The sequence below is a fragment of the Drosophila nasuta genome, chromosome 3, assembly GCF_023558535.2.
Source record: "Drosophila nasuta strain 15112-1781.00 chromosome 3, ASM2355853v1, whole genome shotgun sequence".
In the NCBI taxonomy this organism is placed as follows: Eukaryota; Metazoa; Arthropoda; class Insecta; order Diptera; family Drosophilidae; genus Drosophila; species Drosophila nasuta.
Genome location: NC_083457.1, coordinates 16,498,969 through 16,517,252, shown reverse-complemented (window position 1 = coordinate 16,517,252; position 18,284 = coordinate 16,498,969). Strand labels below are relative to the sequence as shown.

Genomic DNA, 18,284 nt, shown 5'->3' with positions numbered 1-18,284 from the left:
ATTTATTCCTAATGTAATTCGCTTTAACTTTAAAGGAAATTTCTTGAAACTCGAGTATTAAACATTGTATTACTCTTTAGTCTGGAAGTCAATTCACACACAGTTCCCCAAGTATGCAAAGATTGTGTTACTCTTTAGTCTGGAAGTCAGTTCCCCACGCACTAAATCTCACACGACGAATCTCCCGCTGGTGTAAGAATTTTTCGATTGCGAAAACGTTGTCGCATATTAACGTAATTAGAACTCGGCAAACTGCAGCAACGGGTAACGCAGTAGCCACAGAAGTATGGGAAGCGGGGGCAATCGAGTGAGGAGCAAACACATTGCGCCTCCAAATTGAACCCATACTTCAGAGCAGAGACATTCCAGCATGATGGGCTTTTGCTACTACATAGGCACACCGAGTTTGCCTGGTGTTCCTCTGTTGTCTTTTCGATGTTTGGGAATTGTGGAGGGAATTATGATGTCCAGGACCAACCGATGCTCAGCCCATTAAGCCAACTGAAAGGACGGACTGTTTTGCGTACGTACTTTGCATATGAATATGGCCAGAGTGAGCTGACGTGGCCTGAAGAGGTAGCGGGTTAACTTGACTATGTGTGTTAATTGAAACATTATTGTCCAGAGTCAGTCTCTGTTTTGACTGACTTTGGTTAGCAGCTATTTTGCTGTTTTTTCGCCTGGACTAGAGTTGGAACATCATTCATTGCTTCGTCCTTATTTGATACTTAGAGTATAGTTTAGGTTTTAATTGGACTTAAGCGAATCCAAAAAATAGTTAATCAGTAAATTATGCACTTGCGAGAACTTTACTTTGCTTTGCTTCACCTTGAAAATCGAATTTGTTAATATTAATATTTTTAAATTCCACTCAAACTTAATTTTGATTTTTGCGTAGAAACCTTTTTTCTAGAATAGAAGAACTTCCAGAAGCGAGAATTTGAATTATAGGAGCTTGAAAATTATAATGTTGTATCTAAAAACCAAATTAAATACCCAAAACCATTAAATACCAAAAAAGTCGAAATATAGCTTTAAAAAAGAATTAAAAAATTCAATATTGAATTCACAAGATCTTATTAATTATTGTATTTTATAGGTGCACCAAAATTCTTCATAAATTATAAAATCTTGTTATTTTGCACATTAAGCAGATCAATGAGTAAAACTTGAAAAAGATAAAATAATAGTATTCTTGCACACTTTTGAGCTGTCACAAAATTGAGGCTGTGTCACATGTTTAGATTGTATGATAAATTTTTAAGCATCCAGGCCATAAACCATATTCGTGGCTTTGTGATTGCAATTGTTGGCCCATGCGTATTTAGGTAATAACATAAATTCTTAGTGACACTTTCGATTTGTATTTTCTTTTATTTAAGACCATCGAGTCCTTCGAGAGCCTCAGACATGCAACACTGTATGAGTACTTGTGTGGTGTACTGGCCAATTGTTATTTAATATTTATTACACTTTCAAATATACATATATACACACTCACTCCAAGGGAAGCAACACACAGAATGTGACAAAAACAGACATCGACGTGGTAATTAATTTCAACATACACAAAATTTGGCATTTATTTGGAGCTTGACGTAATTAAATTTATGTGCTGCGTGACAGATGTTCTGGTCCTTGCAGATTTTTGTTCGTGCTAATTGATAGGCAATGTGTTCACATCTTATATGACATTTGATATGTTATGCAGTTGATTGACATTTTAAGACCTAAGACCAAAAATATGTAAATATTCGAATTCTATAGCAAAACTTAGCATTTTCAAAGAGTACGGCGAAGAGTATGATTACATTAGAAAAAACAAAACAATTATTTGATGAAACAAATTTGCAAAAATGAAAAAAAAAATTGAGATGGAGATGCCGGGGATTGAACCCGGGGCCTCTCACATGCAAAGCGAGCGCTCTACCACTGAGCTACATCCCCAATAACGGCAACGAGGCACAAATGCAACTTAAGCTAAACATAAGTTGCTTACGAGACATACGCAAATAAAGTACAATTCAATGAATGTTGTATAAACACATAAAAAACATAATAAAAAAACATATAACATATAACATTTTAAAAATTAATTTAATTTTCTATTACTTGATTAATTCAAAAAGAAATTCACTGTCATAGTTATAAAATCTCATTTCAAATATCAAGCATATCTAGTTAATGTTTTAATTATTTTGAATTTACCCTTTCACCACTTTACCCAAAGGGAAAAACCTACACGTTCAGTTTGAGTTAGAAATGTGCTAGCAGCATTAGCAATGCAGACTGCTTAAACCATGTTGCATATTTAGCGACGGAGTGCTCAAATGGGGATGTAGCTCAGTGGTAGAGCGCTCGCTTTGCATGTGAGAGGCCCCGGGTTCAATCCCCGGCATCTCCAGACGACTGCTTTTTTTATTAATGAAAAGTACTCTGCCGTATTAAAATACGACATTCGTTCTATGCATTTCAACAGCTTTTTGCCCAGTTTTGAGAGTCAGTATGACTTTCGCGTTGCTCGCTAGTCACGATCTTTACCTTGGGTACAATATTCCGATTTAAGATCACAATCGATCGCATTTTTGCTTCTTCATTTGTAAAATCGATAAAGTGATCCATGTGATTAACAGGGACGCAGTAGTTTACAAAACGCAAACGATTCAAAGAGCTCCATCTCTTTATTTGAATTTTTGTTGTTGTTTTGATACGCCCGCATGATCGTTTCACAGTACAAAACTGTAAAATGCTCTCTATGCATCGAAGTGAGACAGAAGCATTAAACTGGCCAAGCATACAGTAAACCAGTCAGAGCAGCACAACCCGATGCCTAGAACTGCCAGCAAACCAAATAAATTGCGTTGTGAACACATGGGTGTGTTGTGTATACATATATGTATGTATGGGAGAGTTATCACGCTCTCTTATGACGACCAATGTTTTCGTCGTCTTCACGGGTATTCGCTGCCAATTGAATTGAATGCGTCAGCTGCACAGTTTTCTCTTGCTGCTCGCCTGGTAACTTACTTAAATGATTGAACGATTTTTGCACGGTTTTTTAAATCAAGTCATTTCGGTTCCTTTTTCGTTCTCTTTCTACCTCCGTAGGCAGGGTTTGCTTGTATCGTATAGTCAGAATCAAATGTTTAAAAAATTTGTGATTTTTGTGATATGCCTAAATTGAATTGGAATAAGGAAAATAAATACAGTGAAGTTCGCTCTACTATTTACTATTTTTACTATTTTCCTCATTTCCACGCAACTTTGGCTTATCACCAAATTCACAGTAATTTATTCTTTTTTAAGATTTTTTCCTTTTGCAGAGCACAACTTTTTAAGCCGTTCTCTGGGCAAATACCCAAACGACGTTGCACTGTTTTCATTTTCTGTTTGCTGCATATAATTTAAAAGAAAATGCTGAGGTATTTCGCTTAATCTTAGCAGTTTTCATTTTGCCGTTTTCACTGCCCATGAGACTATCCCTTATAAATATGCATGCAAAAAACGGACTAAGCGCATGGATAGTTTGCTGCTAGAAGTCTTACTGTCAAGATAAATACGTGGACTCTCCATTTTATTTAAAGTTTAATTAAATGCACTTCAATATAAAATGCAACTGTATTGGTTTCAAAATTAAATAGGGAATTTAACCAATTGCATTGCAATCATTGCAATGATTATTTCGATAAAGATTCTACCAATACTTTAAAAACGTTATTTCGTTTGTTTCAACTAATAGATATCAGAACTTGATATGTAGCATACAGAAGGTAGAATTAAGTTTGAAGCGGACATGAGGTTCTCGCGGAAATTAAAATATTTTATGGCTTTTGACAATTCTCGTTTTTCTGCTTAAAGTTACATGTGCATCACAAAAACGTCAGCTACTTCTTTAAATAACAACTGTCAAATGACAAAAAAGCATGTGATAACAAAAACTCTCATTTCACTAACCAAAATAATAATAATACCCAAAAGTATTCAACATAAAATATACATAGAAATTTATTTATACATACTTTGGATTCAAACATTGCTATTATTTTTTTGATTGAAAGTAATAATGTCAAGAAAATACATATCATAGGCATAAATCTGTATCTTAGATGTTTAGATAATGAAAATAACATTTAAGATTAACACATGAACTTTTAAATTAATTATGTAAATTTGTTTTATTTGGAGATGCTTTTGTATTTCGTATAATATGCACTAGGCACATATTGCACATTGTGCAACACTGATCATTTTAAATTTTTGAGCCTAAAAGTATGCTGTAAAATGTCTTGCGAGATTGTAGCTTACACTCTGAATCGCACGAATTCATTCGTCAGTTACCATTCTCTCGATCGCTTCTCCCTCTCTCACTCTCATTTCATGTTTGATGCTAGAGGTGGCAAACTTTAAGAATTACAAAATTAAAAAAATTATACAATTTTACTTAATGTTAATAAAATTAAAAAAATAAGAACATTCACATGTATTTAGCATGTTTATTTATATTTATACGATAGTTTGTTAATACGATCCCATTGCGATATTTTGTGCTCATCTCTATGTGCTTTGAGCTTACCTGTGGCTTTTGTGACTAGCCCTCTTATGTTTCGTCGTTAGCCCGGTTACAATCAGTAACAATTTGCCCGCGAAAACGGTTAAAACGTTGAAGCGCGATAACTTCGACAGCGTTACGGGACTGCAAGTGAGCGAGCGAGCGAACGAGGTACATACGAAAGTATAAAAATAGAAGTGGAAGCAAAACAACAGCAACAAATTATTTTACGTGCGCATGCGCCTCAAACTTTATCTTCGCAATTCGCCTTCTACGACTCCGTCTCCGTCTTTGTCTCTGATTCGAGTCTCTCTCTCTCTGTCTATCTCTCTCCCGTCTCTCGCGATACCTCTTTTCTTGGTTATTGATTGATTTTGATTCGAGACATCGCCTGTGTGCTTGTGCGTTTGCATGTGAACACATATGTACATTTGTACATTCTATATACACTTATTTGTGATTGCATGCAAAAAAATGTTACATTAAATTAAATGCAATAAAACACAATAAATAAAGCAAAAGTTAAAAGTGGGCACCAAAATCAAGCTAACAAACTAAAGCAATTATATATCAAAGTGGTAATTGAATCAGAAGACTAAATTCCGAAGTATGTGTAACTTGATTATCAAACTGTGATGCACGATTACGAGTGGCCTCAGCCTTGGCACAGTTTTAATTCCAGGCACAGTTTGAGAAGCATGTGACAAATTTGAAAGAGAACTCGCTAAATAGAAAGATCGTATTAATACTCTCTTCAAGGCATAACACATCTTAATCGCTCAAATTGGTGACATTTGTGTGTTTTTAGAATTGTTACTATATCAAAGTATATTATCCGCTTATAATGAAATTATAGAAAAATCTAGCCAGCATCGAGGAAACGAATTTAAAAAACAATGCAAAATAAATGAAAAAAAGGAACTAAAATACCGTGAAACATTTTCGTATCGTAATTATATTTATATACTTGCATGAATTTTATATTTGCGATTATTATTGCTGCTCACAGATGTGAAGCCTGTGTGCAATGAAGCTCAAAATCCACACGCTAAATAAAGTAAATAATAAGCATTTAAACATTTTGCCAAAGCAAAATATGTTGGCCCGTTAACTGTTTTTAATGGGCAGCAAACAGCAGCAGCAGCAGCAACTTGCATAATAATTGTTGCTATTTTGATTTACTTTGCCAGTCTTTGCTGCCACTGTATGCGTTAGCATGCCGCACACAGACTGCTGGCTAACACTGTCCGCCTTCTCCCCAGCGCTTCCACTTCCAGTAAACAGCTTAAGCTATTACATAAGGCCAATTTCATTTCATCGCGTATATTTTTCAATGCGACATGCATGCGATTTTTATTATTTTTATACCCTGCGGCAGATCCAAATGGGTTTTTCGCGAACTCGCATAATAACTAGCAAACCTTCTCAGTGTATAAATTTAACCATCATATAAACTTTAATGTGCTGTTGTATTTATTTAATTGCATTGTGTGACTTTAAATATAATACTGATAGGGTATATCGTAGCCCTGCATTTGTGTGCAACACGTGAACTGGGGGTTTTTCTATTTGTTCACGTCACTGTCGCTTCAGGGTTCCCCCCGCTCAGCTCCCAAGCTCCCACTCTTTGCTATGAGGTAAATCCAGCTCTGTGGTGGAATTTCAACTATGTCTCAAAGCAGGTTCGATCGACGCATTTTTTGTATGGGCATTTCTATTCATTTACCTGTTGACTACACCTGCGATTCATTTGTGCAGTAGAAACCCGCTTATTTCTGGATTTCTTACGAATTCACAAGATCTTCTGGCCATTCTTTGCTAATTTCATAAATGAACTAGGCTCGATCAAGTTTATCATTTATCGTGATACTGTTTTAGACCACCTGTTTTTTGACACATTCCTTAGCGTGCTAATAAAAAGTTTACCTCATTAGCAAGTTTATAAAGCGTGTTGATCCCATATATTTTCGACTATTTTACAGTTCCCATTTTAACACGAAAATTGAATTTTAATACAAAATTTTATCGTACAATTACTTTGTATATATACTTACTTCATAAAGTATATACTTATAAATATACAAAGTAATTGTCAAGATAATTTCCCAATTTTATCTTCAATATTCATAAAATTCTCAACGTCGTTGAGCAAAATTTCGCATTGCATATAATTCATTGTGACTGACATGTGAAAATGTTAAAGAATTGCATGGAAGCGTAAGACAAAGGCAATTCCCATGTAGGGGGGACGTCAGGAGCACAGATGCATATACTTTATATATAAGTAGCTACTTCTGCCACCTTCAACTCGGAAATATTAAATTATCTCTAGTTATGAAATATTTGAGAGAACAAATTTTCAGATTTGTAGTCTTTGTTTGTAGAAAGTTTTTTAATAAGATGGATGCACATACTATATAAGAAGATACTTATGCAATAGCTGAATTGTAGGCTTAACATTTTTCTATCAATGATGCTTTTGTCGCTGTCCGCCGGGAACTTTCCAATTTGTTATTTTTTTATGTTCATTTTAAATATGCATAAATTATTCAAATATCTATTTAATTAAAAATGGATCGCCACAATAAACGAAAACGAAAGTTGAGAGAAGAAAAAAACGATCTTTTCAGATGATACAAATTATTAAACAAACATGATCTCCGTCTATTGTCATCACCAATATTTATAGTCACTGAAATTTAGGAAAAACATATGACTGGCAGTTAAGAAGCTTCATTTGTTTTGCTTGCCACTGAATTGTCACACCCTTATACCCATCGGGTATCGGGTATAAACACAGATACTCTCACGCTTACACTGAAAGCTAACAGCTAAAACAGGTTCTAGAATCAAATTTTATTCACAAGCTAAACCAGAAAAAATGATCCCCGACAGACTGAATGCACGAAAAATTTGAGGCAACTTCAAAATGAATTTGGTAAAACCGAACCGAACTCACAAAACAGAGAGCAGCTTGTCGGCCAGCCTGTTTGATACTCTCAGGGTCTGAGGCAAGCTGCAGATTTCAGACGCAGACACAGATACAGACACAGACACAGACACACAGGTACTCAGATACACACAGCTCAGATATACACGCCCATACCTTGAGCACTCGTGTTATTTCTAAGCATCTCTCTGCACTGCCGGTTTTTTTTTCTGTTTTATTAACTAAACGATTCTCTACCTAGTCAATGTCGAGAGCTTAACATTATTTATACTCAAATACCTGATTTGTGCAGAGAACATCTGAAAACTTGTATAAGAAAATAGAAACAATTTATTGAAATCAAAATTATTACAGTAAGTGATGTGCATCTCTAGTTATGATCATCTTCTAAAAATAATATACAAGTTTGTGAAATAATCGTCAAGTGTAAAACAAAAATAAACTTGGAATTCGATTCACATGTGAAACAAAGATCGTAAATTACAAAGAATTCGATTTTAATACAAATCTATTATCTCTCATTTATTCTTTTAAATTCTTCAAGGTTTCTTTGAAAGTATAGTATAGTAAACAATATAAAATAAGTAAATATTAGCGTGCTTAATTTACAATTGATTTATTTTTAGCTCAAGTAATGATCTCATCCAATACACCTTCAAAGCTTACATAGTGACTTGAATTGAAGTTCGTGTGTGTATTCATTTATTTCCAAAGTTCACTTCATTCTTTTGTTTATCAATAATTAAAAATAATGTCTACAAAATGTGAGCGCAGCTTGTTTAACATTAAATACTAATGACGTTATCAGTCCGGTTGCGCAGATTCATCTTTGTTTTTTTTTTTTCGTTTTATTATTTTAGAAGCTAGTTTTGTGCAAGTTTTCATACTCTCTTTGCAGCTTGTCGTTGATAAGGTTGTCGGGTCACTCATATATGGTTTCTTATTGAGGCAAGGAAGGGTTTGAAAGTGAAAGTGAATGGCTAAAACTAATTTTCAAATGTGAATTGATGTAAATAGTTTTCGGGGGAATAAAAATTCAATGCATTTCAATAAGAGATGTAGCCAAGACTGGCCTCCAAGATTCGCTTTGCTCTACGGCAAAACACAATAAACATAACCAGTTTTTCAAAGTTTCCCAGAGTGACAAGAAAACATTGCTAACAATTCTGAGTGCCCGCAGCGACAACGGCAAACCTCTCATTCAGACACATGGAATACTCTTCGAAGATGAGAGACACATACATATACAATATATATGTGAAGTATGTGTGTATTTAAGAAATGAAGCCCTCGACTTGGTCTCTTCATTGGTTGCACCATATTATGAGCTGCTAATGATTTTTTCGTTGCCCAGGGCGCAATGTGTAAAGATCTTTGTAAGTGAATCATGAAAGTGACTGCGAGTAATTTTTCCAAGTTGGCACAAGCAATTATTAAACAACAAAAAAGTGACACTCTATCATAAGTGACAATTTGCTTGTTTGGTATACAGTCGATAGCTCTATCTATGCCGACTCTGTTATTGTAAATAGGAATGTTAGGAAGGAACTTTAGCAACGAAAAGAATCAAATAGATAAGATTACTTTATTTCACTGCCCGATCGATGGTAATTAAAAAGTGAACCTCGAAGAAAATATTAGTAGACAAATATGAACATTTTCTTTGCTGCTTAAGCTTCGTGCCATTAAAATTAAAATGACTCTTGGTCAAAAGTTTTATTGCTAAATACTGAAATAAATGGGTTTTATGAACTTTTTGCGAGTTAACAAAACTTTATATGGTTTAAGCTGCGACAGTGAAAGTTCTCACTTCACCCAATGGTCTTTTTTTTATCGCACCTTAATAAAAATCACGACAGAGCAGCCGAAATAAACGCTGTTACCAAAAATTTAATGAGTATAATTTACTGTGACCACTCGAATTTTGTTTGTTTTAGCTAGTGTGCTTATCGGTATTATTTATGTAGCTATTTCAAAAGCATTTTTATTCGGATTGTTTTGGTCATTGTCTTTAAATAATGTTGTGTTCATTAATGAAATGTAACTGTCTTTTATAATGAGTATCCATGAATGAAACTTGCTTTTAAATAAAATTAAACAAATAGAATAAATAACAAGAAAAATAATAATAATAATAATAATAACAATAATGAGAATGATATTAATAATAATAATGATAATGACAATGACAATGGCAATGATAATGATTATTATAATGATAATGATAATAATAATAATAATAATAATAATAATAATAATAATAATAATAATAATAATAATAATAATAATAATAATAATAATAATAATATAATAATAATAATAATAATAATAATAATAATAATAATAATAATAATAATAATAATAATAATAATAATAATAATAATAATAATAATAATAATAATAATAATAATAATAATAATAATAATAATAATAATAATAATAATAATAATAATAATAATAATAATAATAATAATAATAATAATAATAATAATAATAATAATAATAATAATAATAATAATAATAATAATAATAATAATAATAATAATAATAATAATATTAATAATAATAATAATAATAAAAATAATAAATAAAGTAATAAAAATCAAAAACTTAATATTTCTAAGCTTAAAATTATCATTAAAATGAATTTATTTGTTGAGTAATCTCTCAATTATCACTACTTTTTTGTATGAGGATATAAATCGCATCAACTAAGTAGTAATGAATCCATACACATACGTATACAAATGTAAAATTGATAAGTGTTATTATAAAATATGAATTTGAATAACTGAGTCATAAGTCCTCACTTCTAATTAGCACTAAACTGACAGAATTCACACAACATCTAATTTCACTAATTCAGAGTATTCCGCTGGCTGTTGCATACTATTATACTTTTTATTTATCTACCAAGTACGAGTGGAACGGATATATATAATATGTATATATACTATTTTGAAAGTTTTGCAAAGAGCTCCCTTATCTACGAAATTCCGAAACTGCTTTGGTTTCTTGGCGCTATTTGTTTTTCGCTTGGTTATCAGTTTCAATTTGTATTTCCATTCGTGAGCATGCTAATATTTGATGTAGAAAAGTATGAAACATTGCCAAAGTTAATTAAATTATTCTCTACGATTTGTGAAATATTTATCGAGTCGTTTGTATATATAGTTCATAATATAAGTTTGGAATTACGATAACAGCAAATAAGTCACCAAATTTCCGTTTATTCGTGCGTCAGAAAATCCAAAAACGAACAAAAAATAAAAGCAATTTAACAATAGTTTTTTAACGGACTCTACAAAAGCATACAACTAGTTGTTGTAGCATCGTTGTTGTTGTTTATTATCGCGTTTGACATGTGTGAAATACCCGTAACAGACACCGGCACTGTGAATCGGAGACAATGTACACACAACAAAAAGTCAGACGGACAGACATCTACCTACATGTGTATGTACTCAGCTAGCTAACGGCTAATTTGTTTTAATGATGAGAAACCGCTTAAATAAGGAAATCATACAACGACAGAAATAACAATAACAAAAAGCACATACAATAGAATCAGTCAGTTTCGTGGTCCAGGGGAAGTTCTAGCTTCTGACTGATAAAAGTTGTATAGAGAGAGAGAGAGACGAACTTCATGCTTCATTGCAAATTCAATTAAAGTTTGCACAAGTCTGACGGTCGAGCTTCATGAATGAACACTGAATGGCTCTGGCTATACATAGTAGAGACTCATATCAGCAGCATCAAATTAATAAATAATATGGTTAGCATTATAATAAGTACCTATGATTGCCTTTTGTTTCAACAAAACAAAAACTAGAGTTTTGCCAGTTTCACCATTTTAAACATTTGATTTTTACAATCGGAAACAGCTCGTGGGATGAAGTGAAGAAGACATAAATAAATCGAGACAACTCGACAACTAATAGAGTTTTGTTTACTATTGACGTTTTGAGGTGTCAAGACCTTCTACCGTATTAATTAATTGTTAGCTATTACGGGAAAAGTACTTATTATTTATTTTTTAATTTGTTTCTTCTCAAATTTATTTATGACGCTTTCAAATGTCAGTTCCGCTTCCTAATACGACAAAGTACTAAGAACACACACATTCACTTCACTTTGAAATATTCACATTCACAATTAATTTATTATTGTTTTTTATTATTATAATTTTGCATTCGTGCCGCTTTTCGTGTACACAACTGTGTACATACATATGTATGTACATATGTATGTATATAGTTGCTTATTTTCAGGCTTTTTGCGCCGCATTGTTTACTTTGTTTCATTAAAAATCGCTTACTATTGAAATGTACGAGCTTCAAACTGTTCTCCAGCAGTCAAGGTCGTCTATTAAGCGCATCTTGAGAGCTAAATAACAACAATAATATTGTTGAATAAATTGGGTACTGCCGTGAGAGCAGGTGACTCTGAATCTGACGCTGATGTTGATCATCAGTTCAAATTAATGGGCACGGCTACAATTACAAGTTTTGCCAGCGAAGATGCCAGCCATTAATCTTATATATGTATATATTATTTTCTTTTTTTGTTAGCAGCAGATGAATCATAAAGTAAGCATGCGTATATAATTTTGATTCGAACAAAAACCCCTTTCAATTCCACAAATAATAATGTAAGCAAATACAATCTCAAAGGTGAAGCTAAACGAAGCACAATATTCAGAAACTTCAAAAACGTACGCAGTATATTGAAAAATCCTTTTAACTTTTCAAAGCTTTAAAATAATATTTATAAAATTTACTGTAGTAATTTATTTTTTAATTTTTATAATACTTTATTTACCAAAAATTTGCAAAGAAGGTATAAAGAAATTAATAAGTAAATTAATAGTTAAATTATAATTGTATTTAATTCGCAAAGTCTCATATTCAGCTCAAATCAGGTATTCCAAATAAATAAAAACACATTTTTTTGAGCTCCTTTATCTTTCAAATATGTGTTTTACGGCCGTTTGGTCGAATCTCGTGCATTTCCCGTTCCAAGTTACGAGTAACTGGAACGTCTAAGAATGTGAAAATACTCACGTTGCCTGACGTAACGAACCAGATAAGAATGCTATGAATTCGTGCTGTCCCATGATCTCATGCTATTGGAATTCCTGTATGATATGCTTAATGTTAAAACAAACTTTAGCCAAATAAATGAATTGTTTCATTAGTCATTTGATAAACATTAAATATGTTATTCTTCAAAAACTAAGCTTGAAGAATAACTTTTTCAACATTAATAAGGATTCCTCTGATAGTCTTGAGGTTGTGTGTTGAACAACTAACTATACAACAAGTTATTCTGAAACTGATTATAAGTAAATTTAACCCTTTTCTATTATTCTAAGTTTTTAAAATAACTCTAAAGTTTTTAAATTTTTTAGATATATTTAGAATATTGTACAAATTTTTTAAGGATCAAATATTGTTGATTATACTAAACTTTTCTTCAGAACAAAGACTATAAAAAATATTCTATAATAATTCAAGTTTGTTTAGGAATCAATAAAATAAAGTCCACAACTTCTTCGTTTCATTACTTTACTTTTATTAACGTAGCATTATGCTACAATCAATGAATTAACAAATATATGGCGCTGATATAAATACAATTACAATCTAATAATATTTACAACAGTAGTTATGCCCACCCATAAACCCATTAGAAACAGTAATTCCGTAGCATTGAGAGCACGGTTTTACTCGATGTCGAGCACTCAAGATAAGAGTGAGAAATTATAGCACCTCTATTTTTAACATTTAATTGAAGCGATTGAATACAAGTGTGAATAAGAGTGAATTTTTCGAAAATAAACTTGATCTGCATATAAAAATAATTTAAAAACTTTATAAAGTCGAAGATAGATAAATGATTTTGCAGCATAGCTAAAATAGGAGCTGTTACTTCAAAATGGGAGATGCAAACATATTCAAAAATATCACATTCTATGAATTACACTTTGTGTTAAAATTCTTTATACTTTATTTCGCTCTTTTCATTTTCCTTTTCTACTACGAGCGCCGAAATAAAACTTTAAGAGGTGTCGTATAATTTGAGCAGGAGTTAATTATATTTTTTTTCTTCTTTATTTACAATCTGTCTGTTTAGACAATAAGTGTAATATTTAATTAAGAGACATATCAGTTTTTCAATGAGCGCTGCTATTTTTTTTCATGTTATACTTAACCGGGAATATTTAAAAACTTTATAGATGACTCCAACCAAATAAATGCTTCACACATACCCAATATACCCGCTTTTCCCATTTCAATGGAAGCAGAGTACAATAAGAATATTTACAACCTTTTATTTACCCACAATACTTTATTCAATTGCAGCCATGTCAACACAAAACACACCCAAAATGCCAACGCCCCCCACATTGCCACCGGGCGTCACTAAAACGTGTCACATAGTCAAGCGAACCGATTTCGATGGCTACGGCTTCAATTTGCACTCGGAGAAAGTGAAACCAGGTCAATTCATTGGCAAAGTGGATGCCAACTCACCAGCAGAGGCGGCTGGCCTGAAGGAGGGCGATCGCATTCTGGAAGTCAACGGCGTATCCATTGGCAGCGAGACACACAAACAGGTGGTGGCTCGCATCAAGGCCATTTCCAATGAAGTGCGACTGCTGTTGATCGATGTCGATGGCAAGGCCATTGACATCAAGTCAGACACGACATCTGCATCTGCATGCGCATCTGCATCGGCATCCGCATCGCCATCGGCATCACCAGCAGCATCTCCGACTCTGAATGGCAATGGCAGCAATGGCAACAGTCCACCCAGCTATGAGGGCACAAAGCAAGAGCTTCCAGGCGTCAGTGCCAACATCAGCAGCATTAGTGTGGTCAGCACAAAGCGCGTCTCGAATGCAAGCAGCATTCAGAGCGGCAGCACAATGAACGCCAGTGATATGGATGTGGTGGACAGAGCCACGCCCGTGACACCTCCGGCTGTTGCTGCTCCCATCTCAGCCACGCAGAATGGCAACAAATCTCCGCCGGCAGTCATCGGCGACAACAACAACCTGATGATGAGCACACCGCCGCCTCCATCGGCCACTGTGGCCAATATGAATAACAATGGCAACATCTACAACAGCAGCAACAGCAACAGCCACAGCAGCCCAACAAATCCCACCAGCAGCATAACAAATGGTAGCACAAATGCAAATGGCAATATCAGCAACAGCAACAGCACCAACAACAGCAGTGCAACACCATTGACAACAGCAACCAATACGGGAACGAATCGGGCGGGAAGTTTGAATTTACCGCTGACAGTTGCCGAGATGAGAGCCAAATTGGCATCGAAGAAGAAATACGATCCGAAGAACGAAAGCGTTGATCTAAAGAAGAAGTTTGACATCATTCAAAAGCTTTGAGAGTCCGTCGTCAGTCTCAAATCCAGATACAAACTAAATCCAATCCCTATATCATGCACATTCCATTGCAATCACCGTACTTGTTATTATTCTACACAAAACTCACAAATCGAGAAAAACCTACTTGAAATGTTGGCTGGGAATTACGCAGTGTCCAAGAATTCAAAAATAATAAATTCTTTTTGTTTTTGTATTTCACTTCGGCTACGGCAGGAAAATATAATAATTTTACAACTATTGTACGCAGCAGAGTCACTTATGAAATAAGCAAACTTTTAATTATTTTAGCCTAAACTATATAAAAATCTTTCCTGGATGAAGATTACAAATATCAGCCGAAGCGAATATAAACGTACATACTATATAGAGCCATTTAAAGGAGAGTTTAGTGAAATGTAATTAAAATGGAAACACCTTGAAAATGTACCATAATGAGCAACCAACAATAATTATTTGCACATTTGTTTTTATTATTATACTTTATACACTAAGATTTTCAGCTGGTTTAATTAAAACTCGTTTAATTTGTAGCATACATATGTATATGTACTTTTCATCTTAAATAAAGTAAACAAAAATATATATATGTTTATGTTGTGGCACGTGTTTTCTATTTACATTATCCAATCTCCCAAATAAATTTGCAATCAAGCTAAAAGCCGAACATATTTTTGGTATGCACGCATTTATTTATTACAATTGTTTCGTAAAAAGTATAAAAAATATGATTACTAATTATTTTACAATTTGTTGAGGGTTTTACAATGCCTTTAATGTTTGTAATTTGAACTCATCGTTAATAGTTAAACGGCTGGACAAATAGATCTTAATAACGGCTTTAAGCGGCAGAACTGTGTTTATTTGAATGTACTATAAATATGACGAAATGACGCAAGCCAAATAGCCTTAGAAAATATATATTTTAACTTTAAAGAGTCCGATATGATGTTCCTCCTGTGCATACCAAGCACAAATCAGCTTAAAATCTATTTACAAACGCTAAATTGAAGAAGTATAAAAATTATAACTAATTCGTAATGCTTTATATAATCATTTAGTGATACAACCTTAAAACAGGTGATATTATTTACAATTGTTATACTCGCTACCTATAGGGAAGCTAGAGCCTAGAGAGATTTTTGGAACACAATGATAACTATGATTTATGATTCCTTAAAATGTTGCGATCAGAAATTATTTAAGGAATACTTTTGAACGGCAAAAATCACGCTTCGGTATGTTTTAAGACTAATACCGCTCTGTTTTGCTCCTATTCAAAATGCACACTCAACTTTCTCACTTGTTTCCTCACTTTCTTACTTTTCTCTTCAAAAACTACTGTTGCTGCAAATTACACAAGGCAGCGGCTACAATCAACATCTCATTTAGATAGCCCAATAAAGATGTTTGCTTCAAGGCACCATGATCTAACATTTTGAACTCTCTTAATGCATCTACAGTCCGTCGCATCTGAGTCCGGCAAGCGGGCTCGTTGACACGCAGCGTCGGCAATTGAATGTTTGTTGCACGTGTTGAGGTCAAAGTGCCATCTGACACACACAAAGATTTCATGTTAGCCATTTGGCCTTCTAACCGTTGTTCATTGTATTTGCTAACAACTTTCTTTGCTTCCTCCTGCACATCATATTCGGTTTCCGAATCGTTTTCTCTGCTCTTTGGTCTCGATGTGCTATTCGTCCGTCTAACAGATTTTCCTGGCTCTGCACATAGCGTAAGATATGTGGGTATTATGTCTTTGAAATTGCTGCTCTCAAACAGTTGAAGATCATCACAATCACCTCGAAATGCATCGGACACATAGCTTATGATGCCTGCAAAACAGTTTATAAATAAAAGTATGTACGGCGGACGAATCACTCACCATTGGTGTTGAGGCAGAGAATAAATTTGTAACTGGAGCAACCAAAATTAAGGGTTTCACACACATCCGTCTCTACACATTCAATGAGCGATCTAACGTGCAATAGATTAGATCTGTAAGCCAAAGGCATGTGCTTCAATCGCTCCGAGTAATGCTTAGCATCTGGCCAACAGATAAGCGGACGCAGGCAACGCGACAGCCTGAGAATAGTACGTTTAAATGTTTCTTTGACCACAAGTTCACTAAGATCAAAAAGTTCGGCAAGCAACGCAAATGGCTCATTGAGACGCATCTTCCTTAGAGTAATGCAGCAGTCGAGATGAGTTAAATTCCCAAATTTGCATATGTTACGTTTGAAGAGAGGCAAATGCTCGCTGGTCACGCCAAGGTGGAGAGTAGATGCCATATCAATAGCTCCCAAAGTCATACTACGCATAGTGCGTTGCGGCACTTCTCGGTTAAGGAATACAGCTTGGCGCACAGCGGATGCGACAGCCGGTGCTGCTGCTGGAGTACTAGCTGCTATACTTGGGGCATTCACGTATCCTGATGCAGACGCATTGCTACTCGATGCAAGCGAAGGTCGGGTTGTTGCCTTGATAATCGTATTGGGCGGTAGAGAACTGATCGCATCGCCAAGGGCTTCCTTTTTTACGTCAGCTACTGGAGTAGACGTTTGCCAAGATACTGAAGTAGGCGTAATTCCGTAGCCGGCCGACTGCAAGACAAATTTCGGAGTCTTCAGCAGTGGAGTGCCTGTAAAATTGCACAAGTAATGAAAGTCGGAACAAGAGTTGGCGCTGTTTTAACTAATATTATTTACCTGAAGTGGTAGTGATGGCAGTGCGTTTCATACTCGGTTTTATTATGGCTCCCGCTGGTAGTTTACCAATAGCGATTTTATTGCCTGCTAGCTTCTGGAATACATTTTTAAATACTTCAAAGAAAATGTACACAAATATTTGAGGGGTTTCTGTTCAGCCACATGGTCTCGGCGTTGCCACACCGCCTCAGTTCGCTAAGAAATCAGCTGTTGAAGTAAACATTGAGTATACCCACACAGGCACACAGACAGTGGTGCACACACATACATACTGTACATACGATGTATATACCTTTATAATTTGCTGGGGCTGCACTTGCATCTTGGGTCTTAGCACTACGGAAGGTGTTATTGGCACAATGCCTTCTGGCGTCCTTCGATATTTTACAATTGTTAGCGACATTTTGTGCTTGCTATGAGATTTTCACACACTTTGAATTGCACTTTAAATAAATATTGCACTTTTGTTATTTATGCGATGTTTGCATAGTTTTGTTACTCAGAGTGACTGCGAGCTACATTTCATAATATCCTACTTTATGACAACAAATATACCAATATATACCAATTGCACAAAAAACTGTCAGCCATTATTTTATTTGGTATGGAACTTGTTTATTAGGTTTGAATTAAAATTTAAAAAATCTGTAATTTAATCAAAAG

At 34.3% G+C, this 18,284-nt stretch overlaps 2 protein-coding genes and 2 non-coding genes across 5 annotated transcripts; 2 read left to right on the top strand and 2 right to left on the bottom strand.

Annotated features, from left to right (window-relative positions):
- Positions 1-1,875: 1,875 nt before the first annotated feature.
- Positions 1,876-1,947, bottom strand: Trnaa-ugc (transfer RNA alanine (anticodon UGC)). Its single transcript has one exon. It is a non-coding gene; the product is annotated as a tRNA-Ala (tRNA).
- A 385-nt stretch (positions 1,948-2,332) lies between these two features.
- On the top strand, positions 2,333-2,404 carry Trnaa-ugc (transfer RNA alanine (anticodon UGC)). Its single transcript has one exon. It is a non-coding gene; the product is annotated as a tRNA-Ala (tRNA).
- A 2,192-nt stretch (positions 2,405-4,596) lies between these two features.
- On the top strand, positions 4,597-15,025 carry LOC132789423 (Na(+)/H(+) exchange regulatory cofactor NHE-RF1). Its single transcript, XM_060797431.1, has 2 exons — positions 4,597-4,720; positions 13,865-15,025. The coding sequence occupies exon 2, from the start codon at positions 13,867-13,869 to the stop codon at positions 14,914-14,916; it is 1,050 nt and encodes a 349-aa protein (XP_060653414.1). The 5' UTR covers positions 4,597-4,720; positions 13,865-13,866; the 3' UTR covers positions 14,917-15,025.
- A 544-nt stretch (positions 15,026-15,569) lies between these two features.
- LOC132789422 (uncharacterized) lies at positions 15,570-18,151 on the bottom strand. Of its 2 annotated transcripts, none has more exons than XM_060797429.1 (4): positions 17,914-18,151; positions 17,622-17,715; positions 16,799-17,554; positions 15,570-16,748 (listed from the first exon to the last, which is right to left on the bottom strand). In XM_060797429.1, exons 1-4 carry the CDS (start codon positions 18,022-18,024, stop codon positions 16,252-16,254), a joined length of 1,458 nt encoding a protein of 485 aa, XP_060653412.1. In that variant the 5' UTR covers positions 18,025-18,151; the 3' UTR covers positions 15,570-16,251. The 2 variants fall into 2 exon arrangements, with proteins under 2 accessions (XP_060653412.1, XP_060653413.1); XM_060797430.1 differs by having other exon boundaries at positions 17,622-17,712.
- Between the last annotated feature and the right edge of the window lie 133 nt (positions 18,152-18,284).